General features: G+C 39.2%; 1 protein-coding gene across 1 annotated transcript in view; it reads right to left on the bottom strand.

Moving 5' to 3' along the window:
• The window catches only part of JAZF1 (JAZF zinc finger 1), a gene marked incomplete at its 5' end in the record, with an annotated part of 195,309 nt that overhangs the window by 75,910 nt on the left and 91,501 nt on the right, over window positions 1-27,898 (bottom strand). Inside the window, one exon of the mRNA XM_082479950.1 lies at window positions 10,386-10,458. Coding sequence (XP_082336076.1) covers window positions 10,386-10,458 — 73 coding nt within the window. The remainder of the gene's footprint in view (window positions 1-10,385; window positions 10,459-27,898) is intronic.

Below are 27,898 nucleotides of genomic sequence, written 5' to 3' on the forward strand. Positions count from 1 at the left end.
TGAGAACTGCATTTAGCAAGAGGTATTTTTTCATTATTGAAAGTGGTAACACTCTTGGTTTTCTTTTTATTAAAGAGTTGCTATATAGCACTGTGTGCAAATTCAGAGCATTTCTAGGATCTCAATACAGGTAACAGGTAGTATTTCTGTAGTTGGTCAGATTCCAAAGATCACACTAAAAGCATAAGCTGAAAGTATCAGCGCTGGAAATATTCAAAACAGGCTCTTATATTTAAACACACCCAAACCCACCAAACTGAGTAATCTCAGTCTAACAGCATTAAAAGAAAGTCAAGGAAATTACTCAAATCTTCACTATTCCTTGTAGTACACCACAGCAGCAGATACCAAAGAAAAAATGGTATGTTGAAAAAGGAAGGTCACGCTATTACAGGAGAAGAGTTTAACATGAGCTTACATACAAATTTAGGATGATGAGGCTAGTCTCACTGAAATAGCTCTCCATGTCAGTACAGTTGGTAATACCAAGGCTGTAGAGCACGTACCCCAATCCACAGCTACTTCCCCTCTCTGTTAGGGTGTCTTTCACATACATTAAATTAATATTGACTAGATCATAAACAACCCTGCAAGGCAAACCCACAATTCCTCTGTAAATCAAGGACTAATCAGCACTGTCTACCCCTGTGGACCATCTACACCTGTAGATGGAATTACTGTTGTAATTATTTCCATCTCTGCCTGTATCCTCATACACCACTTGGGGAAACAAGATGTGCTTGATCAAAAAATAAAAACAAACCACAAAAAACAACAAACCAACTCCCAACAATAACAAAGAGAAAACCTTTCTCAGTTCTCTGACAGTTCTCTGGGAAATTAGAACAAAAAAATCTAATGTCTGCAAATGTATTGCTTCAGTGAAACCAAGACTCCAAAAGTATAAAATCAGCCTGACTAATTGTATGATAATTGAGCCAAATTAACTGAATAAAGCCTCCCTTCAATAGCACTTGGTCACTGAACCAAGCAAGCTTTTTGACTGTTTTAGGCCACCTTAACTCAACACATGTTGCTTAAACAACATGTAATGCAAACATATACAACAACTATTGTTAAAATGCATTGTATTAGACTTTAGAGCTAGCCTTTCAGAAGTCAAAGGTATGTAACTTTCCACCTGTACTCACAAACAGGTTCAACAGCTGTATATCAGAAGTAGCCCATGTATGCTCACCACTTTCAGGGTTTTATTTCTACCTCATAGTGCAAATTCTCACTTTTACAGCCTTGTAAATTGTCTTCACATTCTGAGGTGTGGACAACAAGTTTCAGAAAAATCCAAGGACAAGATCAGAGCAAGCTATTCTCTGTTTTTGCACTTGTAACAACAACAACAAAAAGGTAGTCCCATGGTTTTGCATATGTCTCTACACTGTTGAAAAATTATTTTCTGATTACGTGATGCCATACTATCTTAGCAAAAGTAACCAGATAAAAAAAAAAATCCTTCACAGATGGTGTGCCAGGGCTTCCTCCTCTTAGCATTAGTACCACTTTGCATGTTTATGAGAGCAGCTCCAAAGGAAAAATCAAAAGCAAAATAAAATTCAGGAACCTTTTCTTCTTACTTCTGTTTTGATCATATTAGAAGTTCCTTTACTATCTAATATCTGCTTACAATCAAGGCAGTCAAGCTTCACTAATTCCTTGTCATAATATATATCCTCATTTCTCTTGTGCTCACGTTTCATTTCTACCAGTTGCTTTCAGTTGACTTCAGTTTTAACCTTCATTTTGTTTCACATTTCCATGGCATGAAACCTAGTTGGGATTCCAGTGCACAACACAGGTTCCTCCAGCTCTGTATTGAAAGTGCTTGGTGACTATTATAATCTGTGTTATTCCAGTCATAGATCTCAGAGAACCATCTTCCATGAGCGTTTTGCTGATGGACTGCAAAACTCCCTTGTCAGCCTGCTGAACGCACCCCCGGCCTCATTAGGAACAAAAGTGAAGAAGCCAACTCCGTCAACCTCTCCACCTGGTCTCCATTTCTTGGGACACTGGAGTATTGCAGAGGAAGTGGTGGGAGAATGAATGCATCCTTGCAGGATATACAAACTTTCTCTCTGGCTCAAAATCAAATTGAGAGGTCAACCCAATTGCAAAAATATTTAATGAAAATTAAGGCTGAGACTAACACTTCGGAGTAGATTTTATGTAGCGGAAGATGACATCAATATTCTTTCCTTACGAGCCAAGTTCTCCAGCACTAAGAATATTCTCTCATCTGTGCTTAATCTTTAGGCTAGGCTATAGGCTGTTCTAAAGCATAACCGGAACAGCCTCGGTGTGCAGCCTCCAAACTGAAGCCCTACTTCTAAATGTCTAAAACAAGATACAAAGACATACTTTGTGCTGCAACTCTATTTTGTTACGTGGCTTTTATGCTCACAGTCCCTCATTTAATACTAGCAAGACTTTGCAAATGATGTGTGAGCGCCCTTACCTGGCAGCGTTATATTCAAAAATAAGAATGAGGGAGAAGGGAGGGAAACACCAAGTGCCTACAGACACTTCAGGAATTACTCCAGAATATGGTTTGTTACATTTTAATAAGTTACAAATTAGTGGGATATTGATTATGGGAAGGAATCTAAGAATACGCAAAGTACTAACACATCTAAAAGCTAATATAGGAAAACCAAAGTAATGCAATAATTTGCATTTTGAACTACTAACTTTATTTGAAAATTCACATTTTTAGTCTTACTGTAGATTAATCTGATGCATGCCTTTTTGCAACTAATCTAAATGGGTAGCATTGCCATGAAATATTGTTGTTTTTTTTTTTTTTAAAAAAAAAAAAGCAGTAACATTAGAAAATAAAAAAGAACAACTACTTTTGTACAAAAGACCAACAATAAGCAACCTTTAGAATTTAAAAATTCAGGCCACAGTCAATGAATATTAACAGCAGCTGGTCTGGACCACCTTGGGATTCCAGGGATAGTAAGTTTGCCAGTCTGCAAGTCATCACATGTAGCTCAGATAGTCACAACAAGCTTTTAGCGAAACACTGGAGAGCAAGGACCTTTCCTAGAAAGTTATCTACTCTGTAATTTTCTCTTGTGCATGTAATATTTTGCTACTGTTGTTGATGGTGCTTTAATGAAAAAAACAAAACAAAACAAAACAGGACAGGAGGTAACTAGCTGTATACAGCAGTCATTTCTGTGAGTGGTAAAGATAGGAAGAAGAGCCACTGTTTTCAGCCATTTTATCTCAGTTTGTACTTGAAGGAAAACTAATGCACAAATGTAAAATTTTTGCTCATCCTTCACTCTGAAATCAAAGCACAATAGAGTTCCCACAAATTGTCATTTCTGCAGAGGATATGAAACTGGCACATTAGTATGTTTTTCAAATAGCTTTGTGAGTATGTTAAATAACTGTAATATAAAGAATGAATGTATGTTATTACCGTAGTCCAATAAGAGTAAAGGCCTCATTGTGTGATCATACAAAGAAATAGATACTGAAGGAGCTGTTACCCCACATAGCTGACAATGAAATATCTGAATACAATTTTTTCATACAGCAAACATACAATCCTTCTGAAAGCACTACTGCTGCTTACGATCAAATTTAAAACATCACAGAAAAGAAATGCACTCCTCTTCAAAGCGAGGGAAACTGAAGAATTTCTTCCTACCCAAAAGAAAGTGACCTGTGCAAAGGTAAATAGCAAATATATGCAGAAAGCTGAGAACTGAAACAGGACCAGCCAAGACAAAAAACAGTGCCAGAAAGGCAAGATGATCTTTTCATCAATTTTGGCATGCCACATTGACAACAGATGAAGAAACACCACTAAAGACAAGAATCCTGAAAGTTTGGAGAATTTATACTGATGGCTTGAGTGTTTGCTAACTAAACTACACACAGAGAGGTGTTTGTACGCACACTCACAAGGAATTATGCTGACTCAGCAGTGCTGCTTTTACTTGAAATTCACAAGATGGAATTTTTTCTATCCCTGAGTATTCCATATAAGCATTGCCAGAAGAAAGCTAATTATCTCTCAATTAAAAACAAAACCACATTCTTGCAGTGTCCTACACGCTTTAATTCACCATGTAATTTTTATTTCAGGGCACAGCATTACGGCTTTTCCTTAAAATGCCAATCTTCTTTTTGATCTTTACTGCTGACATGAAATAAAAGAGCTCTACATTACATAAATCTTCAGTTTCACTTAGCTTGAAACTGATAAAAAGAGAAAGAGAAAACAAAGCCAACTGCATAAATCCTTCCAAACCAAAAGGCATTCCCTTTACCCTAACTAACATTTATTTCTACGCATCTTGTTTGAATTATCATCTGAAGTTAGTCTTGTTCCATCTCCAGAACAAGTCAAACAGCAGAGCATAAAGATACGGCTGCATGAATAAAAACACATGATCAACTTGGTCACTGCAAACCTAAAAATAAGCTCAGACAGAAAAATTTTATCTAGCAATTGACATGTTACTTTGATCCCTTCATTTCTGTATTCTGTCACACACATCCAATCCAACAGCTACTGGAAGCATCAGCGTGCCCCTTCAATGTGATGAGAACCAACAGTCTGAGGGAATCGCTGCACTTACAGAGCAGTGATATGCAATTCAAATAAGACAGTATCATATTACAGAAAGGAAAAGTTAAATTTTCAGACAAAGGGCAAGAACTGTGGTGCTAGGCACTACAAAATGTAGCGGGTCTGAACAGGTGGCACAGCAAGAGTTTATCAGATTCACTGGCTGGATTTTCTTGTGCAGAAAAACTGATCTCCAGTAGGTTTCCTGAAATGGAGAAGTCTCTTGACAGTGCCTCTTGACAGCTTAACTACTGCTGATAGCTTACCCCAGAAAATCTGTCATAGCACTACCACAGGAAAAAGTGCAATGGTACTGCAAAAGCTGTGGATGCTGCTGGGTAGCTTTACCATAAATCCCTACGCTTACCGAAAGCGTGTTTAACTGCTGTAACTAAATGCATATGCAGAACCAACTGTCAGAGGAAACCCACTAAACACACAGCAGAAGATATCCCCAGTGATAAAGATCAGATATGAATGGAAGTGGCCAATGGCAAGAGTAAACCTCCTGTATAGAAAGGCATAAGAAGCATTTTAAATTTCTACCCAGCACCGAGCAAAGTACCTTAAAAAAAGTTAAGAGTTGAGGCCAAAGAAATAAAGGACCAGTATCATGTGGTTTGGATGCTCCGCTAAGAAACCACACGTATGTAGTCAAAGGGCACTGCCTCCAAATCCAAAGCATTCTTCTTGTTATTGCATTAGTAACATAGTGCATACTAAATATATCGCTACCTGAAGACTTACCACTTTTTAAAATAACTTTCAAATGATCACTAAATCCTGTGGTGTTGGCTGTTAATTTTAGTGCTGGAAAAAATAGGTAATAGCAGTAGAACCAGAATTAGTGAGCTGGACAAGACACAGGGACAGTTTGCAACGGTTAGAACTTTACATGCAATTAATTCCTTTCACAAATGCATATGCCCATAGAAATGATTGATTTTACTGCTAGTGGTATTAAAAAAGGAAGCAGAGTAGGGAAATTTGTTCTTGAGAAGTCAATGACCATTGAGAGGAAAGGGAAGTGGGGGAGAAGCCTGAAGCCTATAAGAACTTATAAATGGTAAGACTGAGGCAGAATCTTGCTACTTAAAAGGAAATTCAGAAGGAGGAGCAAAAATGTTAGGACTGGCTCAGAGATATGCAATGACAATCTTCGACTATTCACCCAAGACTGCCATCCAGTTTTGATCACAGGCTTCATCTGTTCTTCCAGCTGTGCACAAGAATAAACCTTATAGACATTCAACAGCCTCATTCAACAGACTGCCCACATGCAACACTGAAACTGTTCAACTCAGTGTGCTGTAACTGTGCTTGCAGGATTGATGCTTAAAACCTATTTTATGATATAACCTTTCTTGTATCACCTCAATTATCAACAGAAAACCACTATTAAAAAAGAACCTAGGATTAATGTAATTAAAAGTATTTTGGTAGCTTTTAAAAGATTTTAAGATTACAATAGTCTTTGCTTTCAACCTTTCCCTAGTATAGCTCTTATGCGATTTGCAATAGAAATACTCTATAATTAAGGCAGCTTAGTTTCAGTTGTAGGTGCATTCTGGTTTCCCTTTTTCCCCACCATGATGAAAATTTTTTAATCAAAGCATTTTCTGTATCTAAGGAACATGTAATTTATAGAAACCGTATTAAATGCATGTTTAGTTGTTCTCTTTACAGCATATGCTTCCAAGTTACTATGGCACTTCCTACCTTCCATTTTCAAAGTGAAAGGAATTTACTCCAATAAATTATGCTTTCTTCCTATTTCTGGTACTTACCATCTCCTTTAAAATTTTATTGTAAAGGATTTTTCATTCATTAAGTTTTGGAATAAAAGCTTTTAATTTTTAGCATTTTTTTACTATTACCTTTTTAGCCAAAGAAAGTATTTGTTGCATTCTCACTTGTACTAATAACACTGGAATGTTTGGTTTGGTTTAAAAAACCCCCACACACAAACCCTGTTCCCACAACAGCTGCTTTCATCACTAACAGGTAACCAGCAGTATCCATATTAAACAAATTTTAAAACGTGCAAGTACTGAGGAGTCTCTCTCCATTAGACTGCACAAGCCTAAAAGCTTTGGCAGTGTGCTGCAATGCCAGGGCTTCACATTCCCATGCTGATACAGCAATCTTGAGAACCACCGTTGCCAAAGTCCTAGACCAACAGACTTAGAGGCACAAACAGCACTACGTAGGTTCCAATGAACACCAAGGAAAACTCATAGTTACGTTAGTTAACTTAAAGCTGTAAATACTATATCTAAGTAGTAGTATAAGCAATATTAATTATTGCCACTAATCACTGACAATGAAATATCTGAATACAATTTTTTCATACAGCAAACATACAATCCTTCTGAAAGCACTACTTTTCAATGCAATACTTTTCAGCACTGCATTTTAATGCAATACAAAATATAAAGGTGTCTTGAACCATATACAAAGGAAATACCTTTATGAAGCAGTGGAGGATGTTGGCCCAAGTGCTCGTTTGCAACTACTCCTGAGAGATCACAGACAGCATCCCATTCACATAGCAGCACCACTGAACTACTTGCAGACAAACCACTCTTGTATTTACAGAGCAGAAGCAGATGAACTGCATCTGCTTTAGCAGTAGCATGCCTTACTGACTCTAATTTTGACTTCTAAGAATGCAAACCGTACGTTAGTAGGGAACAATCATCAATACTGGGGACTGCATTAAGGCTACACTAAACTTCGTCTGAGAAAAGGATTTGTGCCAATTCAGTCAATGTCTGGTGCAAGTGTTTGATGTAGCGATAATAAACCATTATGATCTATAATTTATATTTTGCCCACTGGTTTTAAAAGGAATGTTATCTGTCTACATGAGGATCACACACTATGGAAGTTGCATCTGTGTGTAGTTACTGAAGGCTGTAACAGCAGTAAATCTCCAGCAGAGAAAGAGACGGAGCCTTATAGATTCAGACATCTACAATCTGAAGGTTGTTTCAGAACTTCAGGGCACATACAATATTGCCATATTAATATGCTTGAGAAAATAACCAGAGGTAGAAAGGAAATGGAAATAGAGTACATTTCAGGTTGGAAACAAAGGCTCCTGTACCCTTCTGTCTCTACTGTCTGCTTTACTGATAACTTTATCCTCCCAGCTATCAAACCAGACAACCCAGATTTATGTTTTGTTTTGGTTTAGCTTATAATGGCCACCATACAACAGGGCAATCGGCAGAGCACAAAGCGCACCCACTTAATCTTTCTACCACAACATATATTAAGTGTACATCTTATCATACAATTTTGACAGTCCCTGAGAATCAGAAGTCCCTATTTTCCCAGGGTCCACAAGAGCGCATGGCCCACACAGAACATATTGAATATACAAACCTGCAGAGGAAGACTGTTTTAAGGTCTGGAACTCACAGCAGGAACCAAGCTAAAGTTCAGTTCCACTTGGAAGCCATAAAAGCACGGGTTTAAAAAAAGTGCAGCAGTATCTGGTGTTTGATATCTAACAGTATGCAACATGTTTATGACATGTATTAGGCTACAAAATCTGAGTTCATAGCCTGGGACAACAAAGCAGAACTCGGCTCTGGCATATGTAGTGGGAAATAGAAAGGCATGTCTTGTAGTGTAATGGATATTGCTGCTCCCTCAAGAGCTTGAGCTGCATAGAGCAGGTGGTTCAATGAAAGACATCAGCACTTTGGAAAAAATTAAAATACAATTAAAAGAGCAATTAAATACCAGCTGGTTTAAATAAGAGTCAATTCAGATTGGGTTTTACATTAAGAACAACTCAATTCAGCTCTGCGGAATTATTTCTCAGAATTGAAAGGGTAAAAAAGTGTGGACAAAATATGTAGTGAGTAACTAAAACTCTCTCGTCACATAGCACTCAGTTAAAAAGGGTACCAAAATCATGAAATCTAGATGATATATCACTTTCAAACTACTTCAAAAGTAGTCTGATTCCAAATCATACAACCAAGTCCCGTGGCACTTTCTGTGGTCTCAAAACAGCTTTTCCCTAATTTTCAAAAAAAATTCCCTCTCCCTCACATTAAGTGGAATAATCACAGGAGCAACAAGAGAAAATGCCCAAGTATATAATGGAAAGAGGGAAACATACCAACATACACAACAACATACCAAACCTTCATCTTGGGGGCCAGGGGGGAGTTTTATACCTTAAATGAGATCAACAGAAATAAGTGTTAAAAAGGGTCATGGTTAATTTCAAAATATGCTTTAAAGGGTAGGACTGTCTCCAGGAAGAACAGGAGTTACTTGCCAAGCAGGAAATCATGTCAATACTCGCTATTCTTAATCATCACAGCCTCATGCAGTGGAGAAAATTTAGTCATTTTACCAAGTGAACACCACTTCTTACTTTCACACTTTAAAGTCTTCTCCCCCCTGCCTCCCCCCCCCAACACCCTTTCTCTACAGCAAATATTATACAAAGCCAAACGGTGGATTCTGTCTTTGAAAACATTTGTTGGGTTTGGTTAGGTTGTTTTTGTTTTGTTTTGTTTTTTTTTCCAATTTTTAACATGAAGTAGAATTAGAAAGAAAAATTTTGTGCTATGTATAACCCATGAGAGTTTGAATCAACTCACCCTATCCTGAATTAAATTTTGGGTTAATCTTCCAGGCTTGTGAGTTTGTGTCTCATCCTCTACACAGCAAAGATACAAAAGGAAACTGGTGTCCCATGTATAAAAGACAATAATCCCATACAGAGTATTTTCTGAGAAATGCATTTCCAAAATGCACTAACTTTCAACCACAGTACACCTGATCAAAAAAACCCTGTGATACAAAAGAAGGCAAAATAATCCCAGAAGAGCAGCATGTTGATTTACCTAGAACAGGAAAAAGGGTTTTAAATGAGGAATTACACTACCCATGCAGTGTTCGTTTAGGATTAGAAGACAGTTAGAAAAACGTACTGAAAAAGGGGCACCACAGCTGCACAAAACCTTGCCATCTTTCCCTGCCATGCAGCATGCTCCATGGGCCACTCTTGTCCCAGAGGAAAAGTAATCTGAGCTACCTTCATTGAATTCTGCAATGTGCTTAGGTGAGATCGAAAATAACAAACAGCTCTTAGGTTGCTCTTTACCATAACACAGCCTGAGACATGAGCAACCCTTCCAGTCCTCCATGCTGGAGTACTCTGGAGGTTTCAGTTCTGTCATCAGTCAGTAACTGAAAAGCCAAGGCTCTGTGATTTAGATAAATGCTTTAAAAATTGGTTTAATTTCTTAAATTTTTCAAAGTTCTAGGTTATAGAGGGCTGGTAAGCAAGATTTTTAAAAATATATGCAGTGGTTGAAAAACTTCCAAAGTACCATAAAAAAAAATATCTCTTATGCATTGGACTACTAACAGTTAAATTTCACTTTTAATTGCAAAAAAAAAAAAAAAGTCTTTCTCCACTCACTTGTGTGGAGTACAAGATAGTAAAAAATTAAGCAAAGATAAATTGTCTTGTTTTGCACAAGATTTAGCTTAAACATAAAAGGCTAAAATCTCATCCCCATAGCATTTGAACCCTGCAGCTGAAGTGCTACTTGTGCCGTATATAAGTGATAAAAAAATTAGTTAAATTTTAATTCAGCTGTCTTTCCAAAACAGGTGTTATCATGGCCTCATATAACATGAAAAAAACCAGAATGCATACATAAGCATACCATTTTGGCATATGGATATATACACATATTGTGCAAACCAAGATCAGTTACACCTGTAAAATAACCACACTTACCTGTTAATGTAACTTAAAGCAACGTAGGTTGGCTGCTGAAGTTCTTGTTTCTCTAATACACGTGGGTCTGTATCTGGAATAAAAATACATGCACTGAGTTTTCTATATTTACATTGAAACATATGGGACTGTATACTGCAAAGTAACATAAGCAAAGACAAGAGATATAAAATAGCTCAACCCAGTTTATCCATGTAGAGTATGCTTAGCACAACACAATCATTTGTTCATTCATTCATAAATACAGTATTGCATTACTTTTACACAAGAATTTGAAACATCAACAGTGATGTAATTTCCAACTGTCACACAAGCTTTCATAATCCCCCTCATAAATATTAGTTTTCACTGCTTTCCATGATTTACAGTGTTAAAAGGGTCAAGCTTTCTTCTTTTTTAATGTAGCTATTTCTAAATACAGTTGACACATTTTGAGATGTTTCAAGAGTGATTAGCTCTCTTAAGATGGGACTGATGCTTTTCTTCTGCATTTGTGAGTTTTGCTTTCTCCCTCCTCTACAGCTTATTTTCTGAAGCTCTCAATCAGAAAAGTCATACAAAAACGCACTTGAAGCAAAATGCTTGCCAAGCAGAGCATTGCTCACCAAACACCCTGAAGCAAACATAATCCAATTCCCTCGAGTGCACTCACTCAGATGAAAGAATATGTTTTCAATCATTGTTTTCATTGTCCTTTTCAGTTAAGTTTTGCTTTTATCTAACAAAGAAGTAGTCTTGGTTTAAATTTCTGAAACCAAAACCAAGGGAGTGTGCCCATAGTTTATGTAGTTTTCTTATATCAAAAAAATAGGATTATATTGAGCTTCCAAATACAGCCTTGTCCTACATTGTAGAAATCCACTTTTCGGAGCTGAGCATCAACAGTCTGCAACAGTTCCCAATGGAAAATGTGCATCATGCCTGTGCAGATTTCTACGTAACATTAACAACATATTTTACACATTACTTTAAAAGCAATTCTAGGTGCAACTTCTGCATTTTATCTATAAAGAACACAAACTGCTCTTACTAAATGGCTCCCCATAGCACTGCTGCTATCCATCTTTTATTTCTGAGAAGTATCTATTTTGTTTTGGGAGGAGAAACCTCAGGTAAAACCCATATTTTGGATTGTTCTTGTTTCATCCTACAACTTTAAGCATTGCTAATCTTTAAAAGCTCATTATCTTGATAGCCACATTTATTTGACTTATCAGTTGCTTCTGGTGGTTTTTGTGGATTTTGTTGTGTTTTTAAAACATGATACAATTATTTTGAAATCTGTCTTTGCTGCCCTGCCTTAAGGAAGATTTTTAACTGAACTGAATGGGGACTGTGCTTGAGGAAGGTGCATTTGTCACACCACTGTCCGAAGCAGATAATGTCTTTATTCGGTGAATAGGGAATCCCCTGTCCCGCCCCCTCAAAGCTCAGACTGATTCTAATCTTTCTTCCTACATCTGCTCCTGCAAAGCTCAGGCTCCAGGATTTGCTAACATGCCTTTATCCGTATGTCCCTAAAGAGATAAATACCTTTAAGGAAGTTCAGACAAGAAAGATAAAAGCACAAGTGCCAATCCAACCAGCAACCCCAAGCCTGTTATCCTTAAAAGAAGCAGATCTTGCTGGTGCCTAGCGAAACTCTGCAGTAATTACCAGCATACCATGCTCACACTCTGCTTCCTATTGAGCTAATCAAAGACAGCAAAGCATCAGCTATCTTCCGAGTTACCTTTATAATTGACTTCTCTGAGGCAAAATTAGGTTCATGCAACACACAAAGATCTTTTACTTGCCTTTGTTTCTACAAACCCCACAGTCATTTAGCAGGCCAAGCATACTACTGCTGTCATGGTGAGCTCCGTTAGATTTACACTTCGATAGTGTACAGCCTGCCGTGAAACTGTCTCGATCCAGAATGTCTGCTGAGCATTAATCCCAGCCAGGACTATCTGAGAACTACCTCAGCCCAAGTTTAGGCATCTGTGGTTAAACGACTACATCTTTACTAACCCAGTTCTTCAATGGGATTAACCTCCATCTATAAACAACAGTTTCTGTGACGGAAGGAGACAAAATTAGGACTGGTTTAAATCAGAGTGCTGTATGTATCCATGCGAGAGGACAAGGGAAAGCTCTAATGAAGAGCCTACCACCTTCCCGCTGCTTGCCAGCGGCTCACCATAACACCAGCTGAAGATGAAAATGCAAAGACAAAAACCAAAACCCCCATAACTTTAGTAGGAGCACGTTATCAAAGCACAGAGAAATTCACTTGCTAGCATCTGCACAAATCAGAATCCAGTCTCTCAGTAGGTGCTGTCTGACACGCTCAGAATGCACTGCAGAGTCTCCATTCAGTGCATCAGTCCTTTCCCCCTCCACGTATCAGAATTCACATGTATTTCAAGTTGATTGCACTGTATACCCCAATTCCACCAAAAAATAATCCAGGAGGTGGTCAAGAAAATCTTGTATTAATTTAGCTCTCAAAATACTTCACACATTTTTATTCCTCTTGCAACCAGCTGCTTGGTTGCCACTCATGAGAATGTCGCATTCACTTCTGCACTGTAGCAGGAACAATACATAACACTTGGATATTATTTCTCCTCCCCAGCCATAATGACAGAAGATAAAAAGAAAGCAGAGAAACTTGCACTGAAGCCACCGCCCCAGAGAAGATCAGAGAGGAGCAGAGACCAGGCCAGCTGTGCCACAGGTGTCAGCAGCCACGTGGCCCCAGCACAGCCCTTGCCCAGGTGGAGGGGCACAAAGGCCACACCAGCAGCCCCACTAAAATCTGTACAGCCTTGTAATCTAAGGCACATGTACACTTTTGCTCACCATCGCCAGCTTTTTTCTGTCTTAGAATTGCCCAGTCCATTCTTTCCCACCTCCATTCCCTCTTCCTCATCCTCTGCCCAACTTCAACCAACACCTTTCCTCTCTCCGGCCTTTTCCTAACTCTGGTTCTTGCTACTCCTCCTGTCCCCCCTTGTTGTTCTCTCCTGCCCTCACTGCCCACTCCTCTCCCCTCAAAATGTCCCAACATACAAAGAAGGTAAAAATCACATGGAGACATCTATAACCACTTGTTCATTCTTGTACCACAGGACTAAACATATATACAATCCTTTCCCTGTACTGCCCTCTTCCCTGTGGCCCCTGACTCCCCCTCCCTATTGTCTCTTACTTCCAATTTAGACAGTCTTGATTTACTTTCTCAATGTTACAACGCTTTTGAGCACAGGGTGAATATACATTATTGTTAACAACTACAGAAAGACCACAACCATCATAGGCTTGCAAAAAAAACCCAAACCACCCCCCAAAAAATACACACCCAAAACACCCAACCCACATGACAATAATTAGTTTGCCTTTTTTTTTTTTTTTTAAGGATGGCAAACACAGCTACAGTGAGATTAAGTAGCAGTATTCCACGACCTTCAAGTCTGGATTTCCAGCGCTCTACTCTCTCATGCCTAAACGCATTCATGCAGACACTAGGACCATTTTCTAACACATGCTGCCCAAAGCCAAAGCTTCTGAACACATTACCCCAATGACCAGGATGTTATGTATCAGCCAACACTGAACTATGTGAGTCAAGGATGAGGAGCAGGGGAGGCAAAAATCTGTTATCAATCTCACAAAATGGGCCTCTATAACGTAAAATATTTAGTCAATGTTTCTTCAAACAGGCATAGGCTGGTCAGTCAGCCAAAAGTAGCCAGCCAGTTTCCAAACAGACATCTATAATGGATTAAACACTCACGGATGACAGATCTAGTTCTTGAAAAGTATTTTAAAAGTACAACCTAGGACTGATCTGAGCTCCCCTTCTTGTAAGAAAAATATCCAGACAGCACACACCAAAACAACTACAGATTTTAAAGGGACTGGTTGCTTATCATAGAATTGTCTAGGTTGGGAGGGACCTTTAAGATCATCAAATCCAACCATCAAAATTAGCATTACTTTAACTAGCTACTCTCGTTTCTTGAATTAACACAGCCTATCGAAGACTCACTACTTCATTAGTTTTGCTGTAATACTTTAAATCTGGTAGAACAAATTGCCACCCGCTGTACATTAGCTGCCTTCATTACTCGTCTCTTCTCATAAGCATTACGTTCCACTGATTTCATTCCACAGTGGGAAGGAAGAAAGCACTATGTACTTCCTGTAATGCTGTGGGGTTTTTTTTAGCTATATTCTTTTATTTTACTATGGTGTTAAGATTTTGGAAAGTCTGTTTTTTTCTTTTTCTTTAATGACATGTTATAAAAATAAAATTTTCATTTCATATCCACTACCCCAGGGTTTTGTTCCAGGTCACCCCCCACCTTACTACTAGAAGATTATAAAGCATGGGTGCTAACACCCACAAGACAGAGTTACTCAACTAATCATCCATAGGATTAGACACCTTCAATTTCTCATATCCACAACCTGTTTCATACTGGGCAACCAGACAAGTAGTACGAGTGTATAATTAAGGCTAAGACCATAAATTGCACTGTGCCATCTCTGAACTACTCAGATGAAGCCAGGCATTTTCTGTGGAGCGTATTCTAACAAAATGAATCCCTGACTACTGAACCAAGCTACAATTACTAAATCATCTCACTCTATGCAGAAATAACTTGGAGCTTGAAAAAAAACTGCAAAATCCTAACCTGGTGAAGTATTTTAAAAAGAGCAAATAATAAAACAGGCATATGCAACCTGTGTAAGTACAGTCTTCATGAATTATATAACTTTATTCTACATGAGTATTTCTGCACAAACCCACATCTTTGTCATTATATAATGGAGTTCTAAGTTTTGCCCTAAAAAAATATGAAAGTTATCATAAGGAACTTCATATGAGAACTTCACTTTCATAAAGTTCCTGCACTTAAATCACTGTGAAAAATCACTTTTCACCTTATAAAGGGCACACAGGAAAGTGCTAACAAATTTCAGTGGCATTATTTTACAACCGCAAGCTTTCTTCTTACAGGGACTAGGAAAGGTCACTACCACTAGCAAAGTGGTAAAGGTAGTCTCAGAAGAAAAAATAATGACTTAAAGGAGGTAAAGTTTAAACTACTCTTCAACATCTTGAATATGAAGTAGCCAGTGCTGCCTTTACCCCACTGCACCACCAATTAACAGGCAGAAGTTGAGGTCAAGATTGACAAGAGTCCAGGTACCGAAAGAAGGACATATGAATGCCTGTTCAGATACAAATGAAGTGAAGGGATTTTCAAGATTTTTTGGTACCTGTAACCCTCCAACAGATTTCACCGATGTTGTAGATATTACACTGGGAGGCAAGACGGACAGGAGTGGTTTACACATCTTAAAAAGACTTAGCTTTGAAAAGCATGTCTTCTATCAGTCATGCCATTACTTAAGTCAAATAGCTGCAACAATAGCAGTAAGACAAACTCCCCTTGCCAGCCCAAGGGGGTTATTTCTGTTTCTGTTTCATTTCAAAAAGAGTAACAAAACACCTCAAATGTTATGAAAATAAAGGCCCTGCAAAGGATTTTAAAAGCGCTAAAACTCATATTTACAATGACCAAGGACTTGCAGTATAATCTATCTCCCAAGTCACTTGAAGATATTTATGATAATCTCACCTTTATGTGCAAGATTGGTGCAAGATCACAGTGGAATGAACTGCCAACCCCAAGTCCCCCAGATTCACAACTGGCTTTGTCAGAACATCCGTATACACATTCCACTCACCCACCACCACGTTTGTGGAGTGCCTGTCTTGTATTTCACTTGGCCTTGAAAACTGGCTGATATAAGTCAGCTCAGCTAATTAATTAAAACCTACACTTCCCTTGAAACTAGCTCGCTTCACTAATGATGCCAAGGCAAACATTTCTGTTGGCTTCCTCAAAAGTCTGCAATTGTTCTTAACATGGATGTAGCTTAAAAAACCAGAAACAGATAAATTCAATGTTACTGGAAACCGTTCCCCACCCAAAAGTTCCACTACAGGAAAGCCATTATGAATATCACAGTTTCAATTCCAAATAGCAGTGATACTCAGGTCTTCTTATGAATTTAAAGGATAAGATCCCAGACAACTATGATTTTACAGATATTAACACGGTCCCCTAATTATACCTTTAATAGAAAAAAAATTTTCCTCATCTCCAAAAAGGAGATGATGCTCTACATTTCAAAGACAGAACACGGGAGGATAAATACCATGATTTTGCAAGAGTTTTAAACCTGACTTGAAGAACACCTTAATATTTACACACAAGTTTAAGTTATCAAAATGTGTGAAACTGATTAGTTACCAAACTCTTCCACATTTTCAGATTAAGATCTCATTAAATAGGTGACCAAGAAAGCTACATTCAGGCAAGTACAAACAAGAAAACACTGTATTTATTTCAATTTTCACAATTGCAGCAAATACTAGATGCTTCAGGATATTTTTTAGTACAAAATTCTCCCTGTTTGGTCTATCCCAGACTTGCAAGAATTTCTCAGTTAGCTGAACGCAGTTTATTTCCCCCATCAACTTGATCCTAAGTGCATGAAGACATGAAAAAAAAAACCAACCAAACCTGAAAGACACAGGCCACATAAATATTACAAGAAGGTCATGAAACCTCAGCCTTTTTGGCCTGCTGGGAGACAGCTCTATCGGGCTGACGGTGCTCTACTGGCACTCTGCTGCTACTTAAACCAGGACTGCTACTTTCCAGTCAGCAACTGATTGACTGCAATTGCTGCATTAATGCAGAAGGATAATGGAGTCCAAAGCCAAGGTAAGGCATCAGAGGTCACAGTTCAAAATTTAAACTACTGTGAATCTCTCCTAAAGCCCGCAAGCACAAAAAAGTTAGCGTTAATCTTAACAACTGCAAATTACATATTACGCACGTAGACAAGTGGTTAGCAAAAGGAAATATCAAACAAGGTTTATTTAAATGAAGGTTGCCTCGGGAAAAAAAGCCAACAAGTATATATTGGGAATGCACACACAGGCAGCTGGAAGGCATAGAAAGCAGCATCTGCTGACTTAACACCCTGGTTTAGCACACACTAGCCTCTTCACATTGGTGCCCCTCACAGGAAAGCAAGGCGGTCTTCAGCAAAGTTCCTGAACAAAATGGGAATTTGTAGAAACTGGCGCTTCGTAGGAAATACACCCTGATCCCAGAGAGAACACTCCAGCATTTTACCTTCACTGAGTGTTATGACTGCAGAACCTGTAGGAAGTAGTCAGAGGACATCACTGCAAGAGTGACCGTATAAAAATGGGGGTCACAGAAGTTCAAAAGCAGCTCGCTGAAAATTCAAGCACAAAAACCTCCAAAAACACGACAACCAACAGCATCCATTCACTGCTGCAGACCAGCACACGTGAAACTCCATTTTAAGACAAGCTCTGGGAGACACAAGAATTCAGAGCTTTGTCATATGAGAAAATGGTATCTTGCTGGGTGATAAGGTAGTATATGCTATTTCAGATAACCTACACAGAAACAAATCTGTGCTTTAGTCTTGCAGCAAACAGAAGAGTAGAACATTTTTTATATAAAAAAAAAACAGAAGAATAGAACATTTTTATATAACACCATTACTGAGAAATCCTGTTTCATCCTTGCAAGCTGCCACTATTTAATTCAGATGGTGAACTCTTAGAAATAAAGGCCATCCCTTACCTCCCATTGCCCAGCCAAATAGGGTTCCGATTACAGCTTCACATATAGTAATTTAATGCATAATTACTAAAAGGATTTCAGGTTAAAATAGTAGCTCAGCAACACAACCAAGTAGATCATTTGACATTTTCAGTCAACAGCCAAGTAAACATAAACACAAGGGTTTGCAAATCTTCTGAAAAGTATCCTTCATTACAAACAAAAAAAATTGATATAACCACATGTAAGAAAAACATATTTCAGATATGCACAACAGAAAAGAGAAACAATGCATTGAGTCCAATCACAGATCCTGAATCTTTAAAGTGTTCTAATTTCTGCAATTAAGTTAATTATTGCACACTAGTAAGTGACCACAGTGCTCCCCAGTTGCTGAAAGCAACCTTTGGATCTGTCATGCTGTCTTCAAATAGGCAATTAAAGTGAAAAATGAGACTGTGCATAACGTTCCAGTGCCATATATTATATATAAATAACACAACACACAAATAAGAACAGGACAGAAGTTCTCTGCCCAAACACTTGATCAACTTAGTCATGCCTTCATCTGTTTATTTGAAAATATATTACTTTGCTACTCTTGCAATCCTTATTACAGACAACCTACTGCCTTAAGAAGAGTTTTCCCGTGCCAGAAATCAAAAAGAAACTTCTATTCCTCTGTCCCCAAAATAATTTGCGTTAACCGAGGTTGTACAGTATCAAACATGCTAGGATAACCGCGAGGTAGCGGACAGATCCAAGCAGCTGATCTGTTCCTTTGTTCCTCAGTGGGGCAATCTGGTTGACCAGAACTTGCCTGAGGTTGCCCTAAGAGTTGCTTTCTTGCTTTACATTAATTTACAGTACTGTAAACCAAGTTCAGAATTTGTGAAATTCTTTATTTAAAATATTTTTTTTAATTTAAAAAAAGGACCATATACTGTAAGCGTTCTCAGTGGGAAGGTCACATGCAGCCTGTAAAGAACAACATCACAGCTCCCTTCCCATCCTTACAAGGTATGTGAGCTCTCTACGTACCATCCCGCATCCAAATCCCCTCTCTCCAGCACGGGAGCACAACTAGCATCCTCCCTCTGCTTAGAGATTCAAGCTGTGGCCTTTCCTGGTCCTGTTAGAAGCTGGGCTGATTACAGAGATACAGTCCAGTCCACATGTACCTCCTCTGACCTCTGGCACAGCTAAACAACAGCCTACAGCCTCAGCCTGCGGTTGCCTCTGGCAGAAAGGATGGCACTTGATCAACCGCTTTTTAAGGCAATTCCCATGCACCTTCTCCTCCCAAAACCCAACCAAAACTCCAGCAGCAACTATGAAGCAGGGAGCTGTGCAGGAGGGTATAACCGTGATTCATTAAGAGAATATTACTGTGCACTGTGATTGCAGACATTCTCATAATATTCTCAGTAGCTCACATCTCAGAATATAAAAAGTAATGCTGTAAATCAGATACTTAATTTCTATTCAAATGGAACGTAATTGCTGGTAACTAGCTGCAGAGCTACAAATGTCAAAAAGGCGTCTCGTGATCTTTCAGGTGTAGTGAACTGCAAGCACAATTCATGTGCCGTGATGCTTTTCCACTTATTATGTTAATTAGTTTTTATTTGAAACACACAATTATTGCTGCAACCAAATGCAATAATTAATGGCTACTTTTAATCGGTAAAATATTCATTAATCAAATCAACAGGAGATCAGCAGAGTGCTGGAAAGGTCCTTTAGAGCAGGGGAAAAAAGAGGTCTACTGCTACTTTATTTTAAATTGTGAGATGTATTCAATTTTTAAGCATTTGAAATGTTAACATCTTGCTTGCAACTTCTAAGTGCAAATATACTTAATGAAGCTTGAAATAGAGAAAAATTAGAATGCCATTTTCACAGAATTTCCTAACATTTAATTCAAGCCAAATAATCTCATGAGATGCCACTGGAGAGTGTTAAAATAAAAAGCCCATTCACAGTTAACAGTCAAGCACACAGGACATAACATATATTATCAGTAAACTCTAAAATGATCCCATTTCAGTAATGAAATGAGTATTTTTATTCTTCACCACACTATGATGTTTCTTTTGTCTGAGAGTTTTAAAAACTCACGTACCGTGGAAAGGCACTCACCTTTAATTCACTCAAATTGGAGAACGTCCCTAAAATTAATTAAAAGAAAAAGAAGTCCAAAGTTTAGGGATATTATCCTATACCGCAACAATGATAAACCCACATTTGTGGCATGCAGCACCCTCCCCAAACACACACACCAGCACGATGGTCTTTTTAATCACTTTTGTAGATCCCAAGTACGCTCGGTGCCCTCTGCACGACTGGCAACACCACAGCTATGCTGGCAGAGCCCTCTAATGGGGACACAGCAAGAGCACAACAAAAGGATGTTGACATAGTTGTACCACCTCCCCAGATGACACACAAGGCCAATAAAAACACTCTGCCAGCATGGCTGTGAGCCCCCATGGGCAAGCGGGTATGGGGATGGCAGTCGGGGAAAGTGTTTTTCATTCCCCATGCTGACAGACTGGAGAGAAAGGAGGAAAAGGGCTGGAAGATGCTTTCGAATGCAGACCCAGTCCTGCACGTGGGTTTTCTAGGTGTTCAGTCAAAAACTTCTGTTTCCAAAATTCACACATTTCTCCCCTCTCTAAGGTCATACACATCATTACCCATTACATCTGGAAGCCGACAAAAAAAGAAAAATGAGGAACACTCATCTTGTGTTCAGTATTTTGCCAAAATTATGAGGAAATAATTTTTGAAGTTGGCAATGGATTGATTAAGGGTTGAGTTTAGTGGGTTTCTATGAGAACGCAGGCCTGGCCCGGGCAAATCCATTGGGAGGTTTGGCCTTTTTTGGGCAAAACCTGGTTAATTAGTAGTAGAAGAGCCATCTTTACATAAACCACAAGTCTGTGCTTTTTCAAGTCAATCATGTGAGGTGAGTAACACACTTAAATCCATATTCTAGGATAAACAGTTTTGCATAAAGCAAGCAGTTATTTCAAAACAGCTAGTTTTCCTATTAAAAAATTTGAAAATTTATAGGCTTGTGTTTTGCCTTTTTATTATTATTACTCAAATACTCAAACCCTTGTTCTCATCTAGTTTTAATAATGAAAACCTGGCTAAACATTCCAAAATAAATAAAACCTAGTATTACTTTAAATAAAAGTTCAAAATATATATCTTGACAGTTCTGATGCTTGAGGGTTTTATTTCCCAAAGTAGTAATGATCTCCAGGAGTTAAAATAATATGATTATATCCCAACTCCATGGCCAGCTAAACCACAACTGAACAACTTCAGTGGCACATATTTCATTTGCAATGTCAGAAGATCTCCATTTCAGACTATCAACACAGCACTAAATTTTCAAGTATCATTGAAAACAGGCCACTTCTAATTTTGGCTGAAAGCACTAAAATGAACCACTATAGGCAGTGCAGCTAGTATTTCACAAATTAAACCTCTTCATCTTTACCAGGAATCAAAAAGGAAAGCTTTTTACTGTAAGTTATTTACTGTGTCTTCACTCCTCTGCAAACAGTGGTTGAAGGGTTTTTGGTTTATTTGTTGAGGGAGGATTGTATTAGAAGGAAACAATACATATTTTTCCTGTGAGTCACTAAAATTGCTATAAGAAGCTTAACTTCTGGGCTACTACTTTGCACAGTCTTGTAGAAGACAGACTGGATTCCTAATCTTCACTTCCTGCTGACAGAAACAGGAAGTGCACAAAACTAGGCAATTTCTTGTAAGGAAGAGGGAAATGGGATTATTATTTAGCGTTACTCAAGAGAAGCCCCCTCCAGAAGATGGTAACCATGGGTGGTGGAGCCAGTGGCTGGTGGAGCAAGGATGGGAACCAACTGCCTAAGAATGCCAGGTGCTCACATAACCTTTATTTCCTGAAACATCTTCTCCAAATTTCATTTGGACATACTGTGCCTTACACAATTTTATTTCATTGGAAATAATTTCACCACCAGCGTGCCTTATCCAAGACTATGAACAACTCCACATTTGTCACCAGTGCTATGTGTGAAACATCCAGCAACAAGCCTACCCTACAGGGAACAAGAAACACACACACATCTTGTATTTCTTGCAGAGGGGTAGGGTTTCTTTAAGAGGAAGACATCATCATCACTGAAGATATTAGGTTCACTTTTGTGCACTACTGTGAGGCCAAACATCGATTTCTCTGAAAAATAACTGACAACTGTTTTTATTTAGGTTTATTGCATCTCTTCTATAGCACTTTTTGTAAAGTCTAATATTCAAACACTCAGATAACAAGGACCGGTATGTTGGAAATTCTTAAAGCGCTGTTAACCAGAAGCGTTGAGCAACAAGACTATTTTGTTTTCAGTACTAATGGTGCAGCAGATCCTCTGCACTTTTGTACCCTGGATACCACCTCAGATTATTTCACCTAACTGAAGTTACCACCTCAGTTCCAGTATCTCCAGCCACTGGAAGCCAAGTGTGTTAAGTGGTTTGGTACCCTTCGCTGACTGACGTCTGGCCACCACGGTCCAACTCCTACAGGACAGAGTTTGCAGAGCAGGGAAGAGGCAGTCTCGCGGATTGACTGAAAATGGATCCTGTAATTTGCTGTCTCAGCACAATGATCACAACTGATACCACACAAAGATAAAACTGAGGTTTCACCCTCACCCAACCCCTCATGAACTGCTTCCACAGGGATGAGGGCATTTTTGAGGCACATTTTCTGTGCCCAGGAAAGCCGTGCCAGTTTCCTTTGGCGAGAAAACCAGTTTTTCAGCGGAGCCAAATGCATTTTTCCTCACCGTTAAAGCCGGCTGCAAAATCTCCACAGGCAGCCTCCCCCTGGGCCGCCCGCGGGGCCGGGGGCGGGAGGGGAGCAGAGCTGCAACTCACGGAGAAAAAGCCGCTTTTAACTCTTAACCCGACCAGCCGGGGAGGGGAAAAACCCGTCAGCGGCGGCCACTCCTTCACGGGGAGACACAAGCGCAAAGAAACGCCTCGTACGAGCCCTTCCTTACCCGGAGATTAAAAGGGAAACGAGACACTCGGCTCCGGTGTGAACAGACATACCGCCGGGGGCAGGTCGTGCCAGCGACCAGGATCGGTTCGCACTGGATTTAACACCGTCTTTGCAAACCTCCCGTGCGCTTCCACCCAGGGACGGGCACGGCGCGCCCGGCCCGCAAACACCGAGAGGCACCGACCGGGCGCTGCCCTCGGCCCCGCTGCGCTGCCGGCGGAGGCCGCAGCCCCGCGGAGAGCCGGGCCCGCCGCGCCCCCTCGTGGCGCCGCCGAGAGCGCGGGCCCGGCCGCCCGCCGCCATTTCCCTCACCCGGGTGCCGCTGAGGTAAGGAGCGGCCGGCGCCTGCCGTCGGGCAGACGTTGTTTCACCTCCCGCAACGGGAGGGGGTTTTTGAGCCGTTTCTCACCGTCCGAGCTTTCCCTTCGCAAGGCGGCAGCCGCGGTGTTTCCCCTATCATTTCTGGCGGGCACTGTCACCCCTCAGGTGCTCTACGCCAGTGGTGACGGGAAAGGATGATAGGGAGGTACCGCGTTTAATAACAATAATAATAAAATAAAAAAATATCTTCTCCTGTCAGGGGAAGCCGGAGCAGTCAGTCAGAGCAAGCGGACGAGAGGAAACCTGAAGGTGACACCTTGCCACAGAAACACAGGGCACCGCCAGTGCCACACCAAGGCCCCGCGGCTGCAGGTCCCTGTGGTCTGAAACGGGGTTCCCGAAATGGCTTCCCTGAGGAACAGGGCAGGTACGCTGGTTCCCCTTCGCCAAACAGAGGGGTGTGCAGCAGCCTCGGCCGCTATCGCCACTCGGTACCATTAAAACATTCCTGTTAGAATATTATCCACTGCTTCAACACTAAGTGCATGACCCTTCCTTAGCTATTTTTTTTCAGTCATTTCTTCAAAACAGAAAGGTGTTGAGATACGTTTTCTACTTCCAATAGCTCTGATGTAGATAAAACATGAATCAGATTGAATTAAGTTAGGCCTCAATGTCTTTGAAAGACAAAACTTAAGGCAGGGGTGTGTGTGTGAACAATCAGTTTAAAATATAAAATAAATTCAGATAAGCCTAAAAATGTTGACATTAAGTAGAGATTTAAGGAGATCAATAAGCTTAAAAATCAAAGATGTTGAAGGCCAAGGCATGTTCTTACACATTGTATTTTTACTTTATTATCCCAATTGAAAACATGCTGTGTTCAACAAATAAAACTGAATGCCCCAGCATGAACACAAAGGAAATGCAGTAAGTTAACAATTCCTTTAAAATTCTAATACTCTCTTTGCCTTCACAGGGAATTTGGATATGGAATTATTAATCAAATAGTCACACCAATGAATGCAAAGTTAGTTTACTATAATAAAAAAAAGTATTTAAAATTAAGGCAACGGGAAGACTACTCACTAAAAAAGCTCACAAAACATTACATTCAATTATTCAGCTTCCACAGCTTTGCCTGATATTCATGTACGCTGAAGTGTCTGTGCTTCCTTAATGTTTCAGGTAATAGAAAGCAACAGAAGGACACTGCACTTCTGGCAGGTGAAAGCGGTGCTCCAGGTTCAAAGGAGTCAACCTCAGAAGTCTTCTCAGCAGACAAAGCTCATTTTCTGCTCAGGAACACCTAAGAGGATCAAGCAATCTAATAAATACACCTATATGTCAAAAATATGTTTTAATTAACTTAGGGTGAGATAAAAGAGACAAAAGAGAAAATTTCCTACAAAGAGTGAAATGTCTCCTTGCACGGAATTATGTATGAAGAAAATACGTTTACTCAATTTTGCACATGAGCTTGTTATGTTGTGTATTTCTGTTGTCTTGTGAGAATGCAGACAAGCAATGCCTCACTCCTAGCTCAGTACAGCTTCAAAAGGCAGTACTGCTCTGTTTCAAAACAGTGTTAAATTTACTGTATGGCTACAAGTCTGTAGCCATTTGAAAAATGGATTATTCAGAATCCCCAAAACATCAGTTATTTTGCTCTTCTTAGGCACTGTAAGTAATTAGAATCAAGAAGAACTTGGAAACAGGTAGGGGAAAAAGGAGGACATCAGTGCTGTTGAAAACTCAAGCAAGGCCTTCTTAGATTATGATAGATTAATATCTACCATATATATATACACACACCTTTCCTGGTATCTCAAACAGAAGATGCACATTCCTCTAAACAATCCAGTTGTAATTTTTTTTGGCAGCAATTAAATGTAAAATTAGCTTCCTAAAGTGATGGTTTAGTATCTTCTAAATTCTACTATTGTTGCTACTAAACAGCAATTAACTGTTAGAAGTTGATATCAATATCCATTATTACAGTAATAAATTTTAATATTATTTTTATTCTGTACTGTTTTTCCTGATCAACAGCTGATTATGAAATAAAAAGCACACATTTATCAAATTACCTAAAAGGTATGATAAAATCGAGATACTTAGATAAAGGTTCTGATGCCGAATTTAAGGACAATGTAAACTTTGATGAATTTGGCACAATGTTTATTCAGCTATGCTGTTACTTACTCTGTTGGAATTACTTTTAAACACAATTTCTAAAAATTCCCTAAAGAGCATTAAATAATTTGGCCCGAAAAGACTACTAGTCTATAGAAAGACACTTTCAACTTTAAAAATAGTAATTCTTTCTCAGAACATATTTCAATAATCATCTCACAAATGTAATTGCACATAACATTCAAAAAATAACATTGCCTTTTCAAGTGTGTTACTATATGCAACAGCAGATGGCTTCCCATTTGTAGTCTGTTTCTGTCTTGTCAAGAAATAGCCTAAAAAGTTTAACCAATCTCTTTAAAACGTTGCCATCAAACACTTATTTAAAAAGGTATGGCCTATTAAAAGGGTACTTATTCAGAGGAAGAGCTTGTTTGGTTTTCAGTTTCTAAGCAAACTAATAAAAGAATCCAACTGGCAACAAATCTTTCTCCAGGTTCAACAGACACCTAAGTATCAGGATCAGGACAATATAACTGCATTCCTGCTGGGATTAGTTCACAATACTTAGCTGAAGTTGCTTTGAACACTCTTTGTATTCAGAACTAACATGGAGTAAATTAGTGTGGAAGTTGGATTACAAGAGAAGTTAAGACTGCCAGCAAGAATACTCCCCTCCCTCAAAGCATTTTCCCTGCGCCTCCCAACAAGCCTCTTCTATTCCCTACTCTCCTGTTTATAAATATATCCAACTAAGGCTAAGTGATGTATCTCCCTCTCCATTCAGTTTGGACTTTAGCATCTTTTAACAGTCATTCCTTAATGCAGTGTCAGTGTGCTCACCCGTTTCTCTACAGAGTGGTATTGATTTGCAGTAGGAAGCAGAGAAATGCCTAGTAACCCCTCTATAATTTATTCTAGGTCTAAAGCTTTTCACAACAGTCAGTAGACTACCTAATAGCCTAGTCAAAATGAAGACAAATATCTTCTATGACAGAAAACTGCTGGGAAGGTGGCATGAATTAAAGACTATGGAAATAAACACCTTAAATAAACCACCTCAGTGGGAGACTGACATTGTCTGTCTGCCAATGAACTGCAGACAAGATGCTTAGAAAAGCCCCATAACAAAGAAAAAGCTGCACATTGTTTGAAAGTTCCCATGTCAGCACCACCCCTGAAGCCAGAAACATTAATAACTTTTCTTTTGCTTTTCTTCCTTCTGGGGAGAAGAAGGGAGTTAAAATCAAAACAAACAAACAAAAGTATCTAAAGAAGATTGCTTTTACTGCTATCTGTCCATGCCAAGTGCTAATGTAAAATGCTGGGGTTGAAGGTTTCTTGTTTTTGTTTTGAAATGGGTAACAAAGTCCTACAATTTGGCTGAATCATAAAAAACTTCAGACACTCCTTACCAAAGGGTCTCCACTGCCAGCAGCTCAGAAGCCAAGCTTGCCAATTTGATGAAGTAATTAGACTTGCTTACATCTTTTCCTAATTGTATCTACCTTTTTCTCCATTATGTACTTGGAAACACTTTACTAAATTTAATAAGAAATGTACCAGACCGACAGCTGTCAAAAACGCCCTCTGTATTGCCTTGGTAAGCAGAATTTCAATATGAGCAGTCAAAATGTAAGTTTTTCTGTCATATCACTGGGGTAAACACTTTCCAGCTTCCAGGTCTGAAGGCATGTACTGTCATGTCATTCCAATACAAGATGAGACCCAGATACTCCAACAACCCATTGCAATCTGTCTTCAACAGAAATATATCAGGTGGAGCAGGCTTTGGAAGTAAGGCACGGTAAAGGTACAACATGCTCTAACATGCCTCAGTCTAAATCATCAGTGGACTAGGACAGAGGAGGTTACAGGAGGCAGACTGGCACTACAGTCACGATGCAGCCTGAGGTAGTGTCTGCTGGAAAGACAATAGTCCATTCTCCATGTCCATGCAATAAATGGCCTCTCTGCAGCTACCAGCTAAGATTATAAATCAGCATGTTTTGCAATATTAAAAGCCACTCCAGCTGCAAAGGAACCAAGATCATAAATTTTTTTCAATGCACCTTTGAACAGCATCAGGCAGTGGCGAGGCTTTCCTGAGAACGTTAGACAGCTGTGTAATACCTGCTTCAAATTTAATTGCTATTACAGGAGATGGAAAAGACCCATGAGGAAAAAAAAATAAAAATCAGCTCTTAGCAAAAGGTTTTAACTCTGTTTCTTAAAAAGATTACATTTTATATTCTATTTGATATTGTATTGAATTAAGACAAAACCCTGGCTTGAAGAACATCTTCAGATCTCATCTCCCC

This window comes from Vanellus vanellus (assembly GCF_965231255.1).
Source record: "Vanellus vanellus genome assembly, chromosome: 2".
NCBI lineage: Eukaryota > Metazoa > Chordata > Aves > Charadriiformes > Charadriidae > Vanellus > Vanellus vanellus.